Here is a 26275-nt window from a genome sequence, read left to right as displayed (position 1 = left end):
ACGTGAAAGACCAAGACGACTCACCCTTGCTGAGTAGCAGTGGTCCCTTGGCAACCATGGCGAAAACATTACCTTAGCAGGTGACAGACACTTGGGCCTTGGCTAGGGCATTAATGAACAATATTAATAAAGACTAATTAGATAGTTTTTGTTGAAATGTCTCCAAAGTGATGAGCAAAATAAAGCCAACCTAAAGAAAATATTTTAAAACCTCCCAACGAGCATGCTCAGAAAGAGCATTTTAACTTCTTTTAGTTTTAAAATGCTCAACCATTTTCTTCAAAAACTTGGCTTGATCTTCCTGATTCAGTGATAACTGAAGTCATGCCAACTTTGATGTTTTTAGCTTCAGCTGTTTTAGAGCTACATGTGATTTCCCCTCCCCAAAAGGTTGGAGTGAATTTTTTTCTGAGTGAAGAAGAAAGCATATGTTTTAACCCTCATGTGCCTTTTTTGAAAAGGATGAATTAACATCCTATAATATTTTACCTTTGGGCTTAAAATACAGAGTGTGGTTTGAAAGTCAAGGAGACATTTTTCAGAAATCAACGTGGAGACTCCAGCTTTCAGGATTAAGTCTGTGGATTTTGTCTGTTTTACCAAATACGTTTGGTGACTTGCGTGTCTGCTGCTATTGTTTTAAAATGGCAGCAGAGACAAGGCAGTTTGGAGACTTTAGCATGACGGACCACACACAAACCTAACTTCAGGACATCAAAAGAACATGAAAACTAATATGCAGAAACACTGGAGCATCTTGAATACATTTTTTTTCTAACCAGATAAATGACAGAATGGGAAATAAAAATGAATTTAGAAAGCTTTAATCCACCTGACAGTCTAATTTTCCCTTCTAATTATAGAAATAGGAAGGAAGGAATAAATAATGAGAAGTTAGAGGCTGAGTGGTATCAAATATAACTAATCCCATTGAAGAAGAAGGAACATAGAAGAGAGGGTGGTCAGGGTTGCTTCTGAGAGCCATGTCTACATTCTTTTCTATTTTCAACCATGCCAAGGCTTCCCTCAGATTTCTCTTGGGATCAGTTCGTCATTGGATTTCCTTAGGACACACCAGAGATGGTAAGGAAAAGAAATCAGGGTAATTATGGCTGATACAATGATTAGCTAGAAAGTTAGACAACAGTCCTGGTAATGCAGGACAGATATGTCAAATGGCTCCTATAGTTGATGCAAAACTTAAGTGAGAAGTGGCTTTGGACTTAGGGTAGAACATTTCCCAGGTCACTATAGGTGGAAACATTGGATGATATTTGTGCTTCCAGATCAGACCTAGGTCATTTTTGCAGATGATGTTGCAATGCCAAGTCTAGTAGTATCAGGTTAAATTTCACTAAGTCACAACTCCCACTATACTCTGGTATGTACCCAAAACTCTGGATGAACAACAAAAGGAAAGAACTGGTAAAGAAATGACAAATGTCTCACTCTCTTACAATGTCAGAAAAACTACGGGCAGAAAAATTGAAACCAGAATGAAAGAAAGGTTTAAAAGGAAATTGAGTCTGTGTTTACAAAAGGATTCCAATTCTGGGTGAACTGTCCAACTCAACCAGTTGCTTTGGAGAAACATGATTAAAGTGATGACTGAGGTGTTTTGTGTCCTAGCCTCAGTTTCCTTTAGTCCCCTCTGAGTCCTGTAACAGCCAATCAGAAGGAACCTGGCCCGGAGGCTTGTCAGTGATAATAATTGAAAACATCTGTCCATGTAGCAAGTGTGGGAAGCCAAAGCAGTTCCCTGACAGAGGGAGTTCTCAGACAGCAAAGCCATAACCACGACTGCGTTCATATTCTCCTTCACAGGCTTTTCTCACTGCCAGCTGTCTTTATTCTCCTGCCAGGAAAGCAAGGGGCCTGGGGCTCTTACCCGGGCTGGGGTTAAGTGAGCTGGGACTGGGGGAAGGAGGGGGAAAGGCTGGCTCAAAGCTCTGGGTACAGAGATGAGGGCTATCTGATTGGGAACTAAAGAGACCCAGGACTGGGGGGGAAGAATAGCAAACAGAGGAACCAGTGAGGTATGAGAAGGACAGAGGGATAACAATGTAAGAAGAGTTCATATTCTGCACTCAGAGGACCTGGCTTTAAATCTTAGCACAACCGTTTCTGTGTGACACAGGACAACCTCCATGAGCCTCAAGTTTTCCATCTTTAATATGGGGATAATAATAGTACCTATCTCATAAAGTTGTTGTCAGGAAAAAAATAAGATGATGCATTTGAGTGGCACAAGGCAAGAACTGAACAACCATTAGCTCCTTTATCAGAGAGAGGATGGCTTGCCAGACAGCACTTGAGGTTTAGAAAAATAGGGGCAGAGACTTCGACTGGAGGGCCTGATACCTTGGTCATGAGTAGCGCTGTTCCTGACCATGTCTATCTGTCTTAGACTGACACACTGACTGTCTTAGACAGTTGCCATGTCGTTGCTGCAAATATGGCTCATCCCCTGGCTGTAGCCTTTTAAAAACTACTTTGCCAACTTGTGTTGCTTAGCTTTTTGTGATCTCAGTACTGACTCTTTCTGGTAGCTTCTCTCTGCCCCTAGAGCCATGGTCTGGGCTGCACCAGCTTCTGTCTGATCTAGCTGGCTTCATCTCACTCCTAATGTACCAATGCCTCATTCCCTCTGTCCCAGCGGTTGGCCAGATCTTTCAGCTCGGTGTTGAACATATCAAGGGAATATCTGGTCAGAGGAATGCCAGTAAAACATTACTTCAGCCAATTGAAGAGAAAATTCCAAATTGTAGGTTAGAGAAATTTTAAAGCAAGGAAAGTTGGAGCAAGGAAAAGAAAGAAAATAAAGTTCTTAATAGGAAGACTTAGATGTTTTCCCTGCCTGCAGGAAAAAAAAAAAAAAAAGCTTTCATTGAGAATATAATAAACCAATAGATTCGGAAAGAAAATATAAACAAAAGATCTTAAAGGGCCACATTAAAAATGCCCAATTAACCAGGTCATTTCATTGCTTCAGATACTCCGTACATAAATTAACCACCTCTGGAAACTTCATCAGCAGCCACATCACCACAATTGTATGTACAACTAACTCACAGTTATTTGATGTATGATATTCCCCTGGAAGCTAGAAGGAATAAATCCAGCTTGCAAAGAAGCCGAACTTACTTTTAGGGTGGGGCTTAGGTCCTGAGAAAATCTTGCTTAACACATGGGTGGCAAGAAATAATACAAAAGGAGAAACTTGGGGAGGCCAACTTTGTATCATTAGTTAAGAACAGTTATGTATTGTATATGCATCCAACATAAACACTTGGCTGAGGATGTTATTCCACTGACAGTGTTTGCCTTTCCTTATGGTCATCAGCTGGTGACTACTGCTACTTGGCTGCGAAGCACTTCATCCATAAAGAAAAGCACCATAAGTAATAATGAGTGTGAGTTTGTGTTCGTTGCAAAGCAAGAATTCAGCTTCAACAAGAGTTTTTTTTATCCAATTGAAATGAATCAAACTGTTTAACCTAACTGGGCTTCTATAAATCAGGAGTGTTGTCATATTAGTAATCCTCCTAGATAAGGCATGGCAATGAGGCGCCATGCAAGAGTACAAACGTATAAACACAAAATGAATAGATTCCACTGACCCTCTTCTATTCCACAGCCTTGTACGTCTTCCCTCTATTATCACTATTCAATAAAATTACCACTTAACCACTGACATTAGTAGATCTTTTTAACCATAGAGAGAGACTATATTTCTCCTTTCTATGACTTTCTCTTCAGTATTCATATACAACCAGAGAAAGCTCTGATCTTGTGATGATTATGAGTTAATAAAATATAGGGGTGGGGTGGATAATGTACATCCATTGGGAACTGGGTTTTTTAAAACACATATTATAAATATTGAGTAATTTCTTTTAAAAAATGAAGCAGGTATATATGTTCTGATTTGAAAGGACTACCAATTTATATCTTTTGTATATATTTCCTTAAATCTCTTTCAGAGAGTTATCCTTGAAATTTAACTCATATATATCTAAATTCACTCTTCGTCTACTTTGACACCTCTATGCAGCTACAATTTTCCCTTTTTTTTTCTATACTTACTTAAGGGCAACTTGGTTCAAATGCCCCCAACAGCTTGCCTCTCAAGTTTCCAGATTCTTTCTCATCCAGGAAGGCTTTGTAATTCTTCTATAGATGTATCTGATTTCCTTTCAAAATTACTTTTGCCCTGAATGGCACATTCCTGGCACATACACCACCATTCTCCATCCAAATCCCATGTAGACATTATTGATTGGTCACATCACTCTTTCAACTTCAGGGTCCTTCTCCACAGAGCAGACAGCCACCATCAGCCAGGTAAAGCAAACCTGTGTGTCATCTCTGCCAGAGAAGGTCTGTTGGTCCATTGCCGCTATTCTTTTATAGGTGTTATGAAAACAAAAATGCAGACTACAGACACACCCTTATGCTTCCAAGAGAACAGGAGGCTCGTGTCTGTTTCCTTAAAAATTCCCAGTGTCTGCCTTTTTGTTTCATTCTTTATTTTAATAAATAAATGTATGCCTTATAGCAAAAATATACATACATACCCTTTATATGTCTATTATATTTAAAGCGTGTACACATATACCTAAGATATTATTACAACCCCTTAAATTTTAGGGTTTCCTTAGTTTGCAGCGGAGTACTATGCTTTCCATGTGTTTCCAAGCGTGTCAACTTTCCTTACAAATCATTTCAAATTTGAGGAAGAAAAGAGTTTAAGCTTTTTTTAAGCGTTAAATTGTTCAACAAGGACATTAGAACTCTTCCAGCCCAACTGTCTGATTTTCCAAAAGAGGGAACTGAGGCTGAGGAAGGCTAAGTGAATCCCCAAAGTCCTACATGCAGTAAAAAGTGGAGCCAGGGGAGGAAACCAGGCTTTCTGTTTCTTTGTACACATTGATCTTCTACATCAATTAAAATTGTGTGCATTTACGAGACAAAGGCTTCCTCACTGAATCGCCTTTTTCTCCAGGTTCCTATGCTGTGCTGGGTCAGTAAGCCTCAGGGATGTCTACACAATTCTCTAGGTCAGTGAGATGGATTCTTTCTCATTTGGATGATGTAGACATTTCTGTGAAGAAGCAAGACTGCTCAACACAAACCTCATAACTCCTGCATTCTATTTTTGACACCTTAACCTAAAGTAATTTCACACTACCTCATAAAACCTTTGAAAACGGAGCATCCACAGATGATATTTTGCACTTACTGAATTCTCTTTTCCAAAAAAAAATACCTCTAAATGTTACATAAGATTGCTGTATTTCCAAATTCAATTCTCCAGTCATCCTCTGTAATTTTTTTTTTCAAAAGAAGTAAAAAGAGAAGACAGGGGAAAGGAGAAAGGGAGAGGATTGACATGGAAAAGGGCTCAAGGGTTTCACTGATGATCTTGACTTCCTTCCTGGACTTAAGAAACAGAAGCTAACAAGAGTGGCTGTGGGTTTCCCTGGTGGAACAGTGGTTAAGAATCCGCCTGCCAAGACATGGGACACGGGTTCGAGCCCTGGTCCGGGAAGATCCCACATGCCGCGGAGCAACTAAGCCCCTGTGCCACAACTACTGAGCCTGCGCTCTAGAGCCTGCGAGCCACAACTATTGAGCCTGCGTGCTGCAACTACTGAAGCCCGTGCGCCCTAGAGCCCGTGCTCCGCAACAAGAGAAGCCACTGCAAGAAGCCCCACGCACCTCAGCGAAGAGTAGCCCCCGCTCACCGTAACTAGAGAAAGCCCGCGCACAGCAACGAAGACCTAACGCAGCAAAAAATAAATTAATTAATTTTTTTTAAAAAAAAGGAGTAGCTGTGGACAGCTTTGCTCTGACTGTAGATAGAAAAGTATAAGGGAGTACCTCATTTTTGTTCAGTTCAGCTCACTTTCTGCTTGAGCAAACCACATCTGGGTGAGGAAAAATTTAACCTGCCAGTGACCTATAAAGCAAGATCAATTTGTAATAACAGGAAGGTATAGAATACCCAAATTTCCTACTGCAATGAAAACAGGAGTAAAGTAGAAGGTAACACATCACCTGAACTCAAAGATTTTGCAATCTAATTGAGGGAGATAAAACATATGTGCATGAAATACCTTAGAGATAAAAATAAACCGTCAACAATAATGTAATACAATCTGAATGTTTAAATGCCAAGAAAGCAAATAACGAAGTGATCAGAATACAATTCTTAAAGGCTTCCTCGTAGAAACAAACTTAAATATGGTTTTGGATACGGTGACTGACATACAGTGCAAAGCCATTCAAATGTGTGTGCCCGTAAGGATAGACAAACAGGGGAATGGACCTCCGGACCCTGAATTAATGCAATCTGCTTTCGTTATCTTTTTTTTTTTTTTTACTTTTTTTTAATTAATAGATTTTTCAGAACCGATTTAGGTTTACAGAAAACTGAGCAGAAATTACACAGTTTTCATATGCTATCTAGCCCCACACACCCCCAAACACACATGCAGAATCTCCTCTATTATTAACATCTTGCATTAGTGTGGGACATCTGTTACAATTGATGAGCCAACATCAATACATTATTATTAACTAAAGTCCATAGTTTACATTAAGGTTCACTCTTGCTGTATATTATATTGATTTTGACAAATATATAATAACATATATCCACCATTATAGTATCATGCAGAATAGATCTACTGCCCTAAAAATCCTCTGTGCTCTGCCCAGTCATTCCTCCCTCTCCCCTAACTCCTGGAAACCACTCATCTTTCACTATCTCCAGAGTTTTGCCTTTTCCAGAATGTTAGATACTTGAAATCATACAGGCTTTTCAGACTGGCCTCTTTCACTTAGCAACATACATTTAAAATTCGTCCAAATTTTTTTTTTTTTTTTTTTTGCGGTACACGGGCCTCTCACTGTTGTGGCCTCTCCCGCTGCGGAGCACAGGCTCCGGACACGCAGGCTTGGCGGCCATGGCTCACGGGTCCAGCCGCTCTGCGGCATGTGGGATCTTCCCGGACCGGGGCACGAACCCGTGTCCACTGCATCGGCAGGCAGACTCTCAACCACTGCGCCACCAGGGAAGCCCCGTCCACATTTTTTCATGGTTTGATAGCTCATTCCTTTTTATCATCAAATAATATTCCATTATTCCATCCCATAGTTTGTTTATCCATTCACCCGCTAAAGGACATTCATAATCTTTTGAATTTAAAAACAAAGTTTTTTCAACTTAAGTTTTTTAACCAATGCATTACTCAGGTAGGAAATGCAGTTCTCAGAACACATATTCTTTTCACCTTGAGACTTCTTTGTCTAGGGGAGTATGTAGTCATTTTCTATAACATGATAGTAGGTCATCATTTCTCTCCTTATACTTGTGAGTCATGGGCCACCTCACCCTTTTGCTTTCATTCTTTGGTAATGTGCAAGCAAAGCATTTAAAAATATATAACCAAAAGATGAGAGTTACAAAATTAAGTTCTGAATTTTTAAATTGAACATGGTTATTATCAAACATCTATTGGGGTTTATATCTTTTCCTTTCCTCTAGAACTACAAGGATGTTTTGTCTTCACAGCAAATCAGACTATAAATCTAAATTTGAAATTATGCCTTTTTCTCTCTTCTTTAGTCACAGTGTTAATTATATCCAAAGAAACAATTTTATGACTTTTTCAAAAGTGACATCCCAGGCTGTTGTTGATTCTCTGAATGGAGCCAAATGTCACCTGGTGTACCTGTGTCTTCCTTTTTGACACCAAATAACATTGATAACCAAATTATTCTAGCAATAATAATTTGAAAAGCCTCCCCCACCTGCCATTTGAAGGAAATTTTCAATGAAAGCCATTTATTTGGCTCCATAATTATGTATACATTGTTGATTTTAAGACAGCACACAGGAGGCTTTGCCAGAAAAATTTTAAAGTTTAAGTAGAAAAAATAATCACAATATCTTTCTGTCATTTGCTGCTTGTATTTGTTTCCTTAAAATGCACAGCTAAATGCTCTCTACACACAGATATCACTTGGTAGGCGGGGTGTATCTTATTACTGGGTTATTTTCCAGTACATTTGGCGTAGTTAAGGTAAAGTGTATTAACTTTCTCTCAAAATAAAGATGAAAACGGAGTTGTAGCGGTTGTGAATGCTTCAGCCATTGTCAGGAAGTTAAGAACTGACAGGAGGTCCAAATAATCAACTCTGCCTGGTGCATATACCGTAGTTTTCCCCTGGGATATCCGGTCTAATCCTACAATGTATCTGACTGGCATGAATGTAGAATTACTTTCAATAAAGATTTTATTTCAAGCTTGGATGATTTCCCCCAAAACATCTTGTCACTAAGGCAAAGTATATCATAGAATATCTGATTTTTTTTTTTCCTCCAAGTCAGCTTTTGTGGGTGAAAAATACACATTTCAACTCAAGTACTCAACTCAGGTCAATTCGCTGTAAAAGTCACATTTTAACATATCTAGACTGATTAAAGGTTTGCTGCGTTAAAGAAATCGGGGAGCTGTCAAGGAGAACTTACCCTAAAGTCTGCAAATGTAAAGAATAAGTAACACATTTGCTCATCTACAATTTTCACCCCCCCTGCAGTAAACTCCACACAAAGAGCAAGCAGGACAGATGCCTCCACAAGCTAACACCGAGCTTCTAGAATATTTGTCGTTTTGCAAGTAAGGACTATTTAAAGGTCACACCTTCCAATAAGTATAAGATTGGTTCCAGGCTATAGGAGAAATATGAATGGCCTGGTCATGATCACACTAAAAATAATCTTCATTTCTCTATTTATCCTTCTCTCTGTCTTTATCCTGTTCTCTTCCTTCCTGATGCCAGATTAAGTCAGCCTGTCAGGATAGGGGAACTGTCAGTAGCAACACTACTCTAATTTGAATTCACTGCAGTGTTTCACTTGGTGCTTGCTTACATTATTTCAGCCTTGGTGTCACTTTATTTAATTTATGCTTGGTTCATATACACTTAAAAATAGCTTAGGTTACCTATAGTCTCACCCCTTACTCACTAAAAGCACACAAATCACATGGTTTAGTTCTGGTGGGAAAGAAGTAATTTTTTAATATTTAATAATTATAGCACATTTTACAATGTTTTAAATTCAAAATCCCTCTTATCTCTATTATTATACTTTATGACTAACATATAATATTATGATAAAATGTATGTGCAAGAATGAAAACTCAGCATGGATAACAGCAGATGGAACTTGAGAGAGGCACAAAAAGGTCTAGATTTGAGTCATAACAGGTGATTACAGAGGTGTGTGCTGAACAATAGACTCATGAGTTAGCCTGACGTCCATATGTACAAGGACAGATGCAGAAGCTGGTACAATTTATTTCTCCACCACACTACAGATTATAAATTCATGTGTGTAAAAGCAAAACAAATAGTTTCTATCTTTAAGCCAAGTATTATAAACATTTTGAAGGGGTTTATATTTCTGCAGATACATCAAGCATTTTACCTAAAATAGAATTTGATGGTCAGATTTTAGATGGCCAAGAAAAATGATGTCACTATCTTTCACTTCAACCATCCATAGTATAAACCAGATAAAAATTACATTTTATTCTAAACTCCTCTCACCAGTTTTGTTCAAACTGGGTACATGTTAGAATCTCATTGTCAGATAATACATGGGAAGGAAAGGCAACCTGCACACTTACAGGCCCTTAACTAGCTGTCAAGAAATAGTATCTCTGTTCATCTCTGCCTTCGTGTTCTCATCATCTCGGAGTAGGTATGAAACTCAGGTATGCCAGAAATGTAAATATTGTGCCACAATTGAAACTAATTTCCCCTGTGAGCCCTATTCATCAAAATGATTTAAATTTAGTCAGTTCAGAGTGTCTTCTAGACACTTCTAGACATTTTCCTGGATCCTTTCTAGTTCTGGAGGGCTACGTATGGCCTCAGCATTTGGTGGGGGGCAGGGAGAGCATCCGTTTATACAGTATTTCAATAAGTATTTACTGAGCACCTAGTACTATGTGCCAAACACTAATCTGGGTCTAGGAATACAGCACTAAACAAAAACAGATAAAGTCCTGGTCCTTAAGACGTTTACATTCTACTAGAGAAAGGTAGTAAAGCAGATAAGCAGGGTAGTAAGTGTCTGGCTTTTGTCACCTGTCCTGGCTTGTCTTCATTTCCTTCTGGTTTTCTGTCATCATCCCCAACTTCCAATTCCAGGTCTTGGTTTCAGTCACTGGTCAGACAGACACTGTGGAGTTATCTTATGCCACCCTTGCGTAGATACACCGTGCGGTAATCTGTCTTTATTCCTGATACACTGAACATGAGGAAGTCTGGAATTTTTTTATAACCCTAGGTTTTCCCCAAGGAGGGGAATATGGGTCTATCTCATCTCAGAATCCTCAAACCTTCCAACAGCCCGCATCCCCAGGGAAGGGGGATAAGAAGGACTCAGGATTGGGCCGCATTCATGGGACCTCACCAAAGTCTCAGCTCTCTTTTTAACTCTCTTTCTACCGATCCAGAGAAATCTTTCTCTTGTCTGGCAGCAGGGCAGCCTGGCTCTTGATCTACCTTCCATTCTGTTGGTTAAGCCATCGTTGCAACTCTGAGTCCAGGGCACTTAGGCCGAGTCCTTTTCAATTCAAATGCCCTAGCTTACAAAAATCCAAAGCACTTTCTCTGCTTTTCTGTTGTACCATCCCTCCACTGAAGACAAAATGCTGCTGATTGAATCTTGGAGAAAAGAAAGAGGCATTAGGAAGGGTGGGGAAGAAACCTCAGTTAGTATATATTATCCCACCTCATCTCTAACGATAGTTTGACTTTCCCAGAATGTTCATTCTTTCGTCATTAATCTGGAAGCCCAAACCAAACCACACTTTAAATGTCATTCACTTTGCCATTCAATACGGGAATCTGGAACATCTCTGAATGCCTCCTGATGGGGAACTCATGTTCTTTTTAAGTGCAGAATGTTTAATAACCTTGATAGATAGTCCCCCTCTTTTTCTAGTATACACTTGGAAAAATCTATACCAAATATTAATAATAGTAATATCTAAGTGATGGACTTATCAGGGATTTTTAGTTTCTATTTTGACTCAACTACATTTTCTAAATTTTCTATAATAACTGTGAATCTTTTGAAGGAGTCTAGTCTATTTTCATAACTCTAATTCGTCGTATGGAGGTGAAATTTGTCTCTGGGCCAATTCCAGGAACTGGATTTACTAGAGGAAAATAGACTTTTTCTTCCATATCATGGCTTTTTGCTTTCAGTCATCGTGGCTTCCCTAATTGTTCTTTTTTCCAAACCAAAACACCATCAGTCCCTGCCCTGTGTCACTGAGGAGCCTGTCCCTCTGCTTCACACCTTCACCCTGGAGCCTCTATTTGTGCAGCCTCTCAGAGTCAAGTCACTGTGAGAAACATCTAAAGCTTGTTTTTCCTCAGAAAGTAAAATTAAGTGTGGACGAATGAATGCTGACACCCAAACTACAAGTGATTCTCTTTCAGCTATTCTGGGACCTTTTAAATAAGGAAACAATTTTCTAGAAACCTGCTGAAGATTTGATAGTTGCCCTTAGCGAAATAGCTGTTCTCTTCACCTATGTGAAAAGAAATTAAAAAAAAAAAAAAAAGAGGTTGATGAATCCTGACTTTGCATATTGATAGTATTCCTTTTAGTTTTATCTAACATCACAAGGCAAATATTTAAGTTCTGTATTTTCCACTAATGTCTTATAATTAGGTGCCTTATTCTGCTTGGCCTAATTAATGCTGATACACGCACACCCCCAATGTTCTATATAAAATGTTACTAGCACATACTAGTGTTTTAACTGCCTTATTGGACAAATTCCAAGTAAAGAATAATAAACAGTCTTATATATTTTTTTTTTCTTTTCTAAAAATACTCCCAACATGTAATACATTTCCTAGCCTTTCTCCCCTAAATCCAGGGCAGTGTCTTCCCAGGATGGTGATATTATCCATGGTTATTGGTAGATCAACAGAGCTCAGGGAGTAAAAATTAAGACTTCTTTTACTGCGGACAAGGTCAAATCTGAATGGCTAAAACCATTTTAAAGCTTAAGAGAAAACAGCTAAGGGAAACAATAGCTGAAACTCTCAACCAATCTCACAAATAGTGCGTTTCTTTTCACAGTGAGAAGTGAATGCTCTCAGAAGTTTAAAACACTGTGTGATTCTGGAGAAAAAGACAATATGTATTAATTTGGTTTTTCTTCCACCTGAACATCCTTCTCATCCTTATAAATATATCCTTGGATGTGAGTTAGGTGATTAAAAAATCAAACTATGTCACCCAAGACTTGTGCCAACTTTCTGACTCACTTCTCTTCCACGTCTGCCTCAGGCCTCAGGTCTCAACATTAAGAAACCCCTTGATTTCAAACCCCAAATTCTTGAGTCTTAGTTATTTGTGGAAAGAATATCTATCTCCCAGAGTAATAAAGATCTGCATCTTCATCTAGGTGCTACTGCCACTTAACTACATGGTGTTGATCAAATTATTCAATCTTTCTCAGGCTCCTTTTGTCCATCTGAACATTTTCCTTCCCATCTGAAAAAGAAAAAAAATGGGAAGATTCCTAATGTATATTAAAGTTATCATGATTTAAACAGCAAAGTACTAGCTAAGAATACACACAGAAATCATCCACAGAGTAAAAATACCAGGTGTGTGTGTCTGTGAGTTGTAGGAAGGTAGCATCACAAATCAATGGAGAATGGAAATTTATTCAAGAAATGTGGTTGGGGGAATCAGCTAGCTTTTGAAGAAAAAGAAGATTGAGATTACCATCACATTTCAAACAGTAAAATATACTGAGATGAATTAGAGGATATGAAATGAAATCATTTTTTAAAGTTAGGAAAAAATATTAATGACATTTATCTGATTTATTTAAATGGATGAATTTTATAATAACAAAAACAATGATAGAAATTCCAAAAGAAAGAGTGCTAGATGTGACCACACAAAATTTAAATAAACAAAATTAAGGAAAAAAAGAATTGGGAGAATATAAGTACAACAAAAGTAATGAAGTATTATGCATCTTAATACATAAAAAACTCACAAATCTATATGTACAAGGATGTTCATTGTAGCATTGTCTGTAACAGCAAAAAATTAGAAGCAACCTAAAAGTCCATCAGCAGGGGAATGGTTAAATAAATTATTTCCATATTATGAAATGTAACAACATTTTTTTTAAAGGGTGAGGTATTTTTATATGTACTGACTTGGAAAGATTCCCATGATATATAGTTAAGGGGAAATAAAGCAAATTGTACCATATTATGTACTTTTTTAAAAAGAAAAAATATATATATAGATAGATAGGTAGATGGATAGATAGAAAAGCATCCAGAAGGAACACCCATCTGTTAATTAGAGTTATCATGAAGGAGTTTGACTAGAAAACCAGAGTATTTTACCTTTTTATTCTACATACTCCTGATTAGCACACTGTTAAAGACTGTGTGTTAGTTTTGTTATACAAAATAAGTAAGTGGATTAAGAAAACAAATAAAATGATATGCTCTCAATAGGAAAAAGGCAGGTGATATGAACAATTGTTCACAGAAGAAAAAATCCACATGGCTGTTCTTTTCTTAACTTCTTCCCCATTACCTAACTTCAAAGAATCCTAAATTCAAACAATGACAATCATTTTTCACCTATCAAGTTAGCAATTATTTTAAAAAGAATAAAACCAAGTGATAATAATGCTAACAGGACTATGGGTTGTCATGTTACGTATCCCACGTTATCATATTTTAATAAAAGAGAACCAAGATCTTAATCTAGCACAAGTTCTCAAAGTGTGGTCCCGGGACCAGTTGTATCACCTCTAGGAACTTGTGACAAATGCATATCCTCAAGTCCTTCTCCAGAGGTGCTGAACCAAAAATCTGAAGGTGAAGTTCAGCAAACTTGTGTTTCATATGGTTTCCAAATTACTCTCATGCATGGTAAAGTTTCAGAACCATCAATCTAATTGTTACATTTCTACTATTTTACCCTGAGGCAGGGTTTCTCAACAGCAACACTATTGACATTTTGGGCTGGATAAATTCTTTGTTTGGGGGACTGTCCTGTGCATTGTAGAATGTTTAGCAGCATCCTTTGCCTGTACCCACTAGATACCATAGCAACTCAACTCTCCCACCCCGCCCAGTCATGACAATCAGAAATGTCTCCAGACATTGCAAATGCCTAATAGGGGGAGTGGGAGTGGGTAGTTGCCCCATTTGGAAACCACTGCCTAAAGAAATACTCCAAAATGTGGAGAAAGAGTACAAAAAGATTTTTTAATACATCAATTTCACTTATACTAAGAAATCATAGGGTACAGCCCATTCTGTCCCATATAAGATAATGAGTAAAAAATATATACTACTTATATAAAACATGGGAAGTGCTCATGATAGAAGTGAAAAACGGTGAATACAAAATTATATAGAAAGTATTTTCTTGAATATGTATGTAAATAAATTACTTATACATTTATATTAAATGCTGGCAGTGTTATTCTCTTGCTCAAAACCCAAGGTTGAATTCCCATCACTGTTAGAATTAAGTCCTAAATCCTTACCAAGGCCCATGAGTCCGCCCACAGCATCTCCTACCTTCTCTGCCTCACTCTCCTCTTCTCTATTCCTAGAACCACCCAGCCCAACTTCACCACTGGGGCTTTCTACCTACTTTTCCCTGCCTGGCGTTTTCCTTCCCTTGGTGTGTGCACATAAGCTGCTCTCTGCCCCAGCGTCCCTTCCTTAGAAAGAACTTCTGAGCACCTTGTCTGCCACATGTGCACTTTCCACCTCTCTACACAGTGGAATAATCTAGGGGCTGTATTATCTACAGCCAGCCAGGCTCCACTCATTCTTGGTAAAGAAGGATCTCTGGGGATGGATTCTAGGCCAGGAGAAACTTTTAAAAGGCTCCCAGGGTCAGTGGAAGAACCACCACTTCTCTTAGTTTTTCTTGAAGTACCTCAGTGCCTGAAATCACACCGTATACTGATTAGTGTATTGTTCGTTGTCTGGTTCCCCCACTAGATTGTATGCTGCATATGGGCAGGGATTTTGTTTTACTCACTGCACCATCCTCAACATCCAGAACAGCGTCAGGCACCTAGCAGGTGTTGAGTAATAGCAGGTCTACTGAGTAACAGATTTTTATGAATGAATAATGGGTACCTTGAGTTACTGTTCACAGTTGCTGGTGTGGTTTTTTCTTTACTAAATTTTCAAATTCTAATAGAATGTATTACTTTATAATCATAACAAAAGAAATTAAAGCTGATTTTTAAGTCTACCTTTGAAAATTGTGATATATTTGAAGCACAGTGATTAATACATAAAAGATATTCAACAAATAGTGACTACTGTTAGTGTTCCTTTTGATATTATCTACTATGTAAGGGCTTTGGCTATGATATCCCATTTTATCCATGGTTGTTATCACCTTATAGAATACATATTCCAACCAGAAATAAGCCATTTTGAAGTCTATGGGCTAGTCACTTTTTTTTATTTTATCACTCCTCCTATCTTACTGTTCTGAATATTGCTTTAAAGATACATTAGACTCTCCCTGTAATGGCCAATCAATATAAATATGAAACAAGTGAATAATTGAAAATGTTTCAGTCTTTTGCAATGAAATCAATGCAAAGAGGGTACTCAATAAATGCAAAGAATAAGGCCATGTTACCTGTGAATGTGCGACTGCCATATAAAGTACCTTTTCCATGATGTGCTTTGAAAGAATTACATACACATAGCTTTAAAGATAATTTAAAAGCAAAAATGTCAGAATATAGCAGTAATTCCTTTTTAGGAGGATAGTTTTTTGCTTACTTTGGAAAACAATAATATGATATTTAAGTATAAAATTGAAGACTTTACAATTAGTTTAGATCAATTAATTTATAAATTTGCATATAAAAAATGACTGAATCACCAGTGAATCACTGCCTCGAACTACATTAGTATTAAATGCAAAAACATTTCTGAATGCTCTTCTGCTTTTGCAATATTTGAAAAATTTTCTAGCATACAGCCATGACTTTAAGGGAGAAGGTAGAATTCCTGCTAAGTCCCCAATCTTTAAAAAAAAATTAAAAGGCCAGTGTAGACAGCAGTATAGTTTGTGCAAATTGAGAGTAGGCAAGCATATGGTTAGCATGGAACCCCCCCCCCAAAGTAGTTATAGCACATAGGAAACATAAGTTGAGCACATTGAAAATTTATTCTATATTTAACAGCCTCTCTTCACTGAAATGGTCAAAGTCACAATTAACATTTCACATACAGTGGATGAGCCGTATTTTGCAAGTGTGACCTGATGGCAAAAGTACGTTTACCACCGCACTTTCCCCATTCAAGTTAAACCATCCTAAAGTTATGTCTGTTGGAAAATCACAGCAATCCAGAGATAGGGAAGGGAATATTTTTAGTACACCTCCAATAACCTGAGGCTTGTTCTGTAGGCAATTATGTGGCTTTCGACTTGCTTTGCAAGTCACTATGGTAACAGCAAAGCACAAACTTAAAAGGAAGTTTGCATCCTTATATCTGTTTGGAGCTGGACTATTATTAAATGCTTTGGTCTTCTTAATTCAGCATTAATTTTTAGTTTTCTAGTAAATCTCTCTTTCATTTTGAATCATTTGGCTGTGACTTTAAGCAACTAAGAAATTCCTTTGAGTTAGCAATTCAGCTCACTTTTGGAAAAACTTACCCAGCATAAGGCTCTGAGGATTTTTTTTTGCCTGGGGTCCAGCATCTATAGCTCTGGATTATAGATTGTTTCTAAAATAATCTAAAATTGATGGATCATTGCTCCGTCCATTTGGGCCCAACAAAAAGTAGCTCTGGTATTTCTTTTCCTTCTTATGCTGTAAACTGTATATCACCTTTTTGATCTCTTGCCAGAAAAATGAATTCTTACCCACTTCAAGATTTTATAAACTTGAATTTACTTAGCGGTATAAGAGTTTCTTTTAAAATGAACACATATCAAGTGCTATTTTGTGAAGAAATTCATAAAATCATAATTATTTTTGTCAGGCTATTTTAAACTAAGCAGTGTTAATAAATAGCCTTTTTCCAAAGAGTTGCAGTTTGGGGTATTTTTCCTATTAGTCAAGCATTCACAGGCACTAAACTTTGAGCTCTTCTTGTGGCTGCAAATCACATATCTTTGCTATAAGGATTTCTTGGGAGTAATCTAATGGTGAGTAAACAAACATGTAGAAGAATTTCCAAATATTGATCTAAGATCTAAATGTTTTTGCACCTTCTTACCATCCATCAATTTACTGTATGGTAATCTCTCAACCATGTCTCTGCACTCACCTTTCTCATTCAGATGTGGTCTTTTGCCTTTTGGCCTTTGTTTTGTCCTAAAAAGGGAGCTTCTTTCATTTCTTTGCTGAAAACAGGTTAAATTGTAGCTCAAAATTTACAACACTGTCATGGAGTTTAAGGCCAGATGAAATCTAAGCCCTACCAGAGGGGTGGAACTTGCCAGAAATGACCACAATCTGACCTCTTTGAATTAGCTGCTATGGAGTTCTGAAGCCTGGGTGGCGTAGGAGGGTAAAATCCATAATGTTTCAGACTTAGTAGATCCTTAGCAAAGCACACTAGAAGTAACATTTCTTAATCTATGCTGTTTATTGTCTCTCAAGAAAGAGGATCCACAACGTGCAAGTAAGTTAGGGAGCACAAGAGTTACACAAAGATGAACAGGGTTAGTTTTCTGCAGGACTTGTCAGAGCCTTTATTATGCTATTGTGCATTGTAAATTTCCAAGAAAGAAAAATGGCATATAATTTTCTCCAAAACTTTCTTACTCCAGATTGCTATTTTTGTGAAGTATGTCACAGAGATGGTGTTTTGCAGAACTCACTTTAGTGAAAGCTGTCTTGGAAGTACTGCCAAACCCATAGTAAAAATGTATTTGGTTTCTGAATCAGATCCTCCCCTCCAATAATACAACTCAACTGCATTTTAAACTACTGGAAGTACAACTTACTGTTTTTGAGAGCTTTCCATCTTACATACTAGATTGCATTTTTTTCCATGCAGGGCTTTTATTTCTTTCGATAGCCTCTATTTCTCCTCTACATATGTTTTACTAGTTGAAGCCTTCAGAAATAATGACACTTGCAATGCCCAGATAGTCCCCATAGTGAGAGTGGAAATTATGACACCCATTGATCTGAGGTAAAAAACTGAGATTTGAATAATTTCGTAGGATTGTATTCTAGCTGTATTTTGACATTGTGGTTGACTACTTATGTGGTCCTAAATCAACCACTTAACTATTTAAGAGTCTGTTGAGGTACAGCGTAAGTAAGTTCACATTTGAATAGTGAAGTCTATAACAGCATGAATACATTTTCCAGACATCCCCAGTTTGGGAGCCTTCTTTGCTAGAAATATCTATCACCACTCTTTACTATAAAGGGGTTTAATCTAATGTGAATGTTGATGTGAGAATATTTTTGTCTATCTACATGAATCATATAGTTCGGTAGTTGGTGACTTCGACCCCAAAATAGTCTTCACCCTCAGCATTTTCTAACCTAAAGATTTTGATTGATTTCTCAATATACCAACTACTGGTTGGTTGATATTCAGAACATAAATTGCCAATGAAATACATACACACACACACACACACAAGCACATGTTTTGTAACAGAGAATAGGCAAGAAAGCATGCATTCTGTATAATACATATCCACATTTTCTTAACATTCTTTCTTAACTACATTTGATTTTTCTAAAAGTTATTGCAAGTAACTTAATTTTCCCAACTTGGAAAAAATTCCAAGCTGCTAAGAAAATTTAACCTGCAGTAATGCAAATATAACAAGAATACAACACTAAGTGTTATTTGGTAAAATCTACATGTAACAAGATTACTTGAAAGCACCCATTAGTTAAAACTGGTTTTATTAAAGTCACATGGAGAGTGTGAAGAGAAATGGACACAAATAACACAGGTTTAGATGGCATGAATGTTCCACATTTACACACGCAGAAGAGCTCAAAGTGAACACTTGTCCATGGGAAATTTAGGAAACCGATGACTTGGCAGAAATCCATTACAGGAGTCCTCTCCCATGATCCACTGGCCAAGAGCGAATCCTTTCCCAGAGGGGGCTCTGACAGCCCACTGTAGCCTCCTACTCTTCACTCCATTGAAACTCAGCCTTGCTTTCCTCTAGATTTGGTCCCTCTGGATTCTCAGATCAGGACTTTTGCTGAGCAGGAAAAATATAAAGAACACTGGGAAAATTAAAAAATAATCTCGTCCCATTTCAGCCTTCTTTTTCTCCTCTCACAGCTCAAGTCCCACCAGCTATATCTTTCCTGTATGCCCTGGAGACCCCTCCAGTCACACCAGTTCCTCCAGATAGCCTAGACCTCTTCCAGCTTCTACCCCCATAATCTCCAATAATGACAGCCACAACTGTCCCTTCCAATAATCAGCTTTTGGACGTCCCTTGATTTCTAGCCTCACCTTGAGTTTGACACAATTCTGGTTCCCAGCTATACCCCAAATCTCATTGTTCCTGCTATTGACTGAAATTATAGCCATTATTAACTAGGAAACTATATCTCCCATCATCAATCTGTCTTGAGGTCACCCCTTTCCCCTTTCAGTCTCCCTGGACTCCAGGTCCTAATGTTCTTCTTCTCCCCTGTTGGCCCTATATCAGCCATTCACCTTCATACTTAAATAGGCTTTTGCTTTTTTTTTTTTTTTTTTTTTTTTTTTTGCGGTACGCGGGCCTCTCACTGTTGTGGCCTCTCCCGTTGTGGAACACAAGCTCCAGACGCGCAGGCCCAGCGGCCATGGCTCACGGGCCCAGCAGCTCCGCGGCATGCGGGATCTTCCCGGACCGGGGCAAGAACCCGCGTTCCCTGCATCGGCAGGCGGACTCTCAACCACTGCGCCACCAGGGAATCCCTAGACTTTTGCTTTTAATTTTACCTTCTTCATGCCCCATGCCTTCTGAGCCCTGTTCTCTGATAGATAATTCTTATCAGCCTAGACCTTTGCTACCTATGGGTAATGTTTTTAAAGCAACTTTTACCTAATAGTTAATTAATTGATCACTTATGTTATCTCTCTCCATATTTGTTTAACAAAATTTTAAATTATTATTGTGGCGTAGTCAATGAATGAGTTAGCATCCCAAAAAGGTATTACTTTAAATCCAAAAGAGAAAAACTGTCTTCCTTCACAATGGATCATACAAGTGATTTTTATAATCAAGAGGTCTGGGAGAGGCTCAAGAGAGACTTTAAGCCAAGGTAAATAGGTGTATTAAAGAGAAGCAAAGCCCCACTCCATTTGTGCCTACTCCAGGTTAGGAGAGTGTTTTAAACTCATTCTACAGACTTTTGGTAAATGTAGTAGCAAAGGGGCACAGTTTCTTACATTCCAAAGGAAACTCTAAACTTGAAGTCTCTGATAACTCACTGATACTTTAAATGTGAGAATCCCTTCCAGAAACGTAGTCATGCCAACATTACGCACAGGTACAAATGCTTTCCATTTGAAGGAGAAGAAAAGTGAAAATGGGAGGCAGAATATCTTGAATATTCAGTCCAAGTTTAAGAGTAATTTTCCCCACAATAAATCCATTGTAACCAGGCTGTCAATCACAATGCTACTGTGAGGAATAAAACTCCAGACCCCCTTATGGAAGGACCAATAACCATGTGGAAGATGGTACAGTGACATGTCAGCCCAGTTATTAAGCATAGGAGCCATAACACACCCCAGGGCAATGATGTTTCCACGGGAGCTGCAACCCACCTGCCTGGGTCTGAGCCTCAGCTCTGTGTGATATCAGGTACTTTGCCGCTCTTGGCCTCAGTCTTCTCGTTTGTCAAAAGGGCTTAAATAATAGATACTACCTCATGGGATTGTTATGAAGTTAAATGAGACCCAAAAATTGCTTAGAATAAAATCAACTATATTTCAATTTAAAAATCAAATTAAATAAAAAATAAATAATAGGGACTTCCCTGGCGGTCCAGTGCTTAGGACTCTGCACCTCCACTGTGGAATAGGGGTGCGGGTTTGATCCCTGGTCAGGGAACTAAGATCCCGCATGCCTCTGCGGCCAATAAATAAATAAAATTGCTTAGAATAATACTTGATTTTGCTTGATTACTACTGATATTGATCAGGTCAATGACATCTTGCTGACATCTTGTGGGGAATCACAAACTGAAGGCTTTGGCCCTTCTCAGTCTCTTTCAGGAGAGAGAAGGCATGGGCTCTTGGTCACCGAAATGGTATGTCAGAGATCTGGGTTTGTGGAAAAATGGAAAGAGAGCAAGTCTTCCTTCCTCCTGCCTCCTCTGAGTGGGAACTAGGTAGGCCCACACAGACCAAACACAGAGTCCGCTAGAGCTCAACCAGTGCCCCAGTGGGCTCTGAGACTGGATGCCCCACTGCCTTGCAGTAAAGTATTCTTTTGCCCCACTTTATCCTCTGAGCTTATATTTCCCTTGGGTCGGTGTTCTGCAGGAATGCAGAGTACAGTATTTCTTAGCACCCTGTCCTTCCATGTGCTCTCCCTATTTCCCTAACATCACTAAAACCTAATTTTAATATAAAACCAAGGGGGTTTTAATGGTGAGAATAAGCATTATTTTTTTTAATTTTAAAGTCTCAATTGATAGGAGGGGGCTTTATTTTCTTTTTAAGAGTCCCGTGTTGAAGCAGGCAAGACATTACCAGTAATAAAACCACATCCTAATGTTTCATTGGTATTCCAGCTCTCCACAGTCCTCACATAAGCAAACATTTCTTTGATTCCAGTGGGACTCTTCTCCTGTGCAAATGCTACAGTCTTCTGCATTTTATTGAGATGTGAGCTAAATTGAGTAAAATGGGTGGGGACACTTAGAATTTTGTTATACACCTAAATGTCCCAGAACCTACCCTCTCTACAAAACATATTGCAATTAGCATTTGTCAGGAATGCTTTACTCATGCTAATCACTAAAAACTTAATTATTTTTTCGGTCCTTCCATCATGAATTATGTATCTATTGTTCTATTTTTTGTGTGTTTGGCTTCTTATATATTCTGTGCATGTTTCCTCCATTGACTATAACCACTTCACAGGTTGAATCTTGTTAACTCTCCACAGTAATTTTTCTCATTTTTGCTAATTTATTCATTCATTCATTCCACAAACATTTATTAAGCACCCACAATGGCCAGGTATTATGGGGATAGAATCCTCCCCCCAAAAGTCATAGGTTCTATTTCCATACAGTAAAGCACACAGAGTAGAAGATTAAATAATGCTGTGGTCTAGTAGTATTTCTGGAACCTGAATTTTTTTTTTTTTTTTTGCTTGTGTTGCATTCTGTGTTTTGCCAAAGCCAATCACTTGCCCTTATTCTCCTTCTTTAAGTTGAAATTTAACAAAGAAAAAGGATTCAAGAGCACAGAACTTTATAATTCAAAAGTAGCCACAATTTTATTCAAACTCCAATGGGTCTTTTTTTTCTCTCTGTCTCCATAGGATAGTGGCCGAGGCATCCAAGAACCTCATGTCCACGCAAAGCCTAGGGATTGTATTTGGACCCACCCTTCTGCGAGCTGAAAACGAGACAGGGAACATGGCGGTGCACATGGTGTACCAGAACCAGATCGCCGAGCTCATGCTGAGCGAGTACAGTAAGATCTTTGGCTTGGAGGAAGACTGACAGACAAGACGGGTTACTGAGTATGTTCACATCTGTCTCGAGGCCTCATATTTTTACGTTTCTGTAAACATATTTCTGAAATATTTTTTTCCATTCAAGAGACAGATGCCTCATTTTGTAAAAACTTAATGATGATTTTGTGTTTAAGTTCCAAACATTTGAATAAAATAGTTGACAGTATTTGCCTATATGTGTTCTACATTAACCCCTTCAGTGTTGTGCATTCCAGCACTTCTAGGCCTACATTATGCATGCTCCATGCTATAGAATATTGTTCAGAGGACAGCATATATCCAAAACTAGCCTTAATTCGACTCCCGGGCATCGGATGTGTGGTTGTGTATGTGCAGACATGTGAGTGAGTGTGAGTGTGAGTGTGATTGAGAGTGTGGGTATGTGTCCACACAGGTGAGCCTCTTCACTACCCTGGCTGCCTCAGGCCTCTGCCCATACGCCCACGGGTACACGAGTAGAACCAAAAGACGGGAGAAGGCAGAAATGAATACTTTTTAAATAGAACAAAGGAAATCAGGATCTCAACCAAAATAGACATATTTCCTCTTTCAAGAACCTTTTCGTTAAGCGTAAATCTAGTCCAGCTATCCTTGGCGCTAGATGCTGAAATTTACAAATACATGTTGAATGGCATTTTTTCTGAAGAAAAATGGCAGTTCAAAACATTTGCCATTGGATATGTTTTGTTTTGTTTTGTTTTTGCGGTACGCGGGGGCCTCTCACTGTTGTGGCCTCTCCCATTGCAGAGCACAAGCTCCGGACGCGCTGGCTCAGCGGCCATGGCTCACGGTCCCAGCCGCTCCACGGCATGTGGGATCCTCCCGGACCGGGGTACGAACCCGTGTCCCCTGCATCGGCAGGCGGACTCTCAACCACTGCGCCACAAGGGAAGCCCTGGATATGTTTTTTTACATATACTATTTGCAGTCCCATAAACATACTGTCTTATAAATTAGAAGCAAAATTAGTGCCCTGCAATTTTGATCTTTATATTATACAGGAATTGCATGACTGTTCATTTTTAATGTTAACATGCATTTTGAATCTTCATCAGACTGTATATCTTCCTTTTCCCTGGCTATGTCATTTTATGTAGAATTTTTATTATGCTTCTGAGGATGCTTTATTGGTGAATTACATTAAATCCATCTAGAAAGAACTTTTTTAAAAAAGGCTTTTTTTCCATATGCCCTAAGGATTACTTGACTGGACTTGGATTGCTTTATCCATTTGATGGTTAATTTCAGTTGTCATGGATAAACAAAAGGGTAACTGTCTAGAATATATCAAACATTGTTTTATTTTGAAAATTGTGTTCTAGCTGAACACATCTCATAGCCGGTTTTGTGAAATTATTCTGCTGATATAAATGTAGACTTATGTTTGACAGCTTTTTAATCAAATTCAAACGGAATAAATAAAGCTAATCCAGTGCGATAAAAAGTAAGTCTAGTTATCGATTTGTTCATAAAATGAAAAATAAAGCATGTAAATAAAACACGTGAAGCACGGATCCAAGAGCAAACACTTAGAGCAGTAAGGAGCTCAGAGGCCTGGACTGTCTGCGTGGGTGGGGTATACAGTGGAGGGAGAGCGGCTGCTCGAGAGACAGCCAGATGTGCACAGCTCCAGCATCCACGGAGCTGCCTGAGGAAGGAGAGGTTTCCCTTACCCCTGTTGAATGTCTTCATTTTGGCAATGGCGCCAGTAAGTTGGCTGATGGCCAAGAACACAAGCGACCACAATAAATGCTGAAGTGTGGTTTCATGGAGTGGGACATATACAAATACCACAAAGCCAAGGAAAGTCACATGAGGCAGAACCCCATGATCTAAAGTTGCTGGTAGCAATGAGCTAACAGACTTGCAGCTTTAAGCTCTTCTTTTATTCAAAGTTGTGCTTGTGCCTTTCAGAAAAACATGGAGACATGAAACAAGAGTTTCTGGCATTCAAGTCCTCCTCATTTCCATGACATTTCATATTCTTAATTAGGTCTTCTCCAAGGCTTTCATTGCTTCTTAGTAGTCCGAGTGTTAAACTCTTATCCCTTCCCGTGTCCATCTTTAAAGTAATTCTGGGGGCAACAGCCAGAGAGAAGAAGCGCTAGCAGCCACAGAGACGTGGCACTACCTTCTCTGAGCAGGGACTCACAGCCCCTTGCCTCTGCTGCCTTCCAGATTTATGATCTTCAAAAGCAGCAGCTTCTTGATTTCCAATCTGATGGGATTTAGCCTTATTCAAACCCCAGCTGTGTCCTGTCCCTGCCCGCTAAGGGCATTTAATCAAAGACTGTGTTTCCTCTCTGGAAGAAGACCGTTCCAAGGTGCTGAGCCAAAGCGCCCATCACAGGATCTGACTTATACACACTAAAGGCATAAAAAAGTTTACGCCGAAAGGTCATTAGCTTCCATAACATCTCAGGGACAACGATGATGCTCGTTATCCACTGTTCCAAGTTTAAAAGCCAAGATTGTAGGTATACTAGGTTGCCTCGCTGAGGGGTTAGATTTTATAAAACTGATCAACATTCTCCATCAAGAAGACATTTAAAGACAATGAGCATTTCTTAATCCCCTTATCTGATCCAGGTGCAAGTCTAGACTCTGCTGATCGAATACAAAGTAAGGCAAATATTACTACACTAGGCAGTTTCACAGTCTGGTAAGGAAAACAATCACCTAAGGATTAGTTACAGTTCAATACCAGATCAGGCACTCAGCCCTCTTAGTGACCATGTAGCCCCAGGGTTTAGCACCTCGACACAGAGATGCTCAAAAAGTATTTTTTCCAGTTTTATTCATAAGAAAGTATCTTTGAATGGGTGACTGAGCAGAAGCTGGTACAGAGGTGTTAAAGTTCAGTGGTTGACAAAGAACCAAAAAACAGGTTGTGCCTGGGAGAGTCAGGTGAAGCGTCACTAGGAAGGTAACCCTTTCCATCTGGCCTTGACCCATGAGTAAAACTAACCAAAGAAAAATGTAGAAGACACACTAGGGAGCAGGAATGGCATGAACAGAGTCGTGAAAGACCTAACCCCTCCAAGGAAAAGTAAGAAGCTCATGTGAAGCACACGCCTGGCAATTTTGGAGAATAGAGTTGGAGTCAGATACAGGACGTGATAAAATATTTAGATTTTATCCTGCAGGCAAAAGAGATCCAATGGAGGTTGTAAAATGAGAAACTTTGTTTCTTAGAAAGAGAATCTCTAAATTCACCAGTGGGCAGAAGAAAACAAGGTACTTGGAGGACACTGGCATTTTCTCGTTTGTGGCCTTATATGTGTGTGTGTACAGCTTTTAACGTTTTCTAGGAGTGCAAGAGATAATCTTGTAGTCTTAGAAGCATTTATATATTATGATGAATAAATATTTTAAAGAAATCATAACCTTAACATAATGGAAGTCCAAAGCAGTCTGCCTGGAAAATCAGGCTAGTTAGCATGTCCAATTGCAGCACGG

At 38.7% G+C, this 26275-nt stretch overlaps 1 protein-coding gene across 1 annotated transcript in view; it reads left to right on the top strand.

The window, feature by feature from the left end:
• ARHGAP15 (Rho GTPase activating protein 15) overlaps positions 1-22931 on the top strand; it is a 621527-nt gene extending 598596 nt beyond the window's left edge. The window contains exon 14 of the mRNA XM_060151513.1: positions 22619-22931. Coding sequence (XP_060007496.1) covers positions 22619-22802 — 184 coding nt within the window. The 3' untranslated portion in view covers positions 22803-22931. The remainder of the gene's footprint in view (positions 1-22618) is intronic.
• The last annotated feature ends 3344 nt before the right edge of the window (positions 22932-26275 follow it).

This window comes from Lagenorhynchus albirostris, chromosome 6, assembly GCF_949774975.1.
Source record: "Lagenorhynchus albirostris chromosome 6, mLagAlb1.1, whole genome shotgun sequence".
Lineage (NCBI taxonomy): Eukaryota > Metazoa > Chordata > Mammalia > Artiodactyla > Delphinidae > Lagenorhynchus > Lagenorhynchus albirostris.
This window is presented reverse-complemented; position numbering and strand designations above follow the sequence as displayed.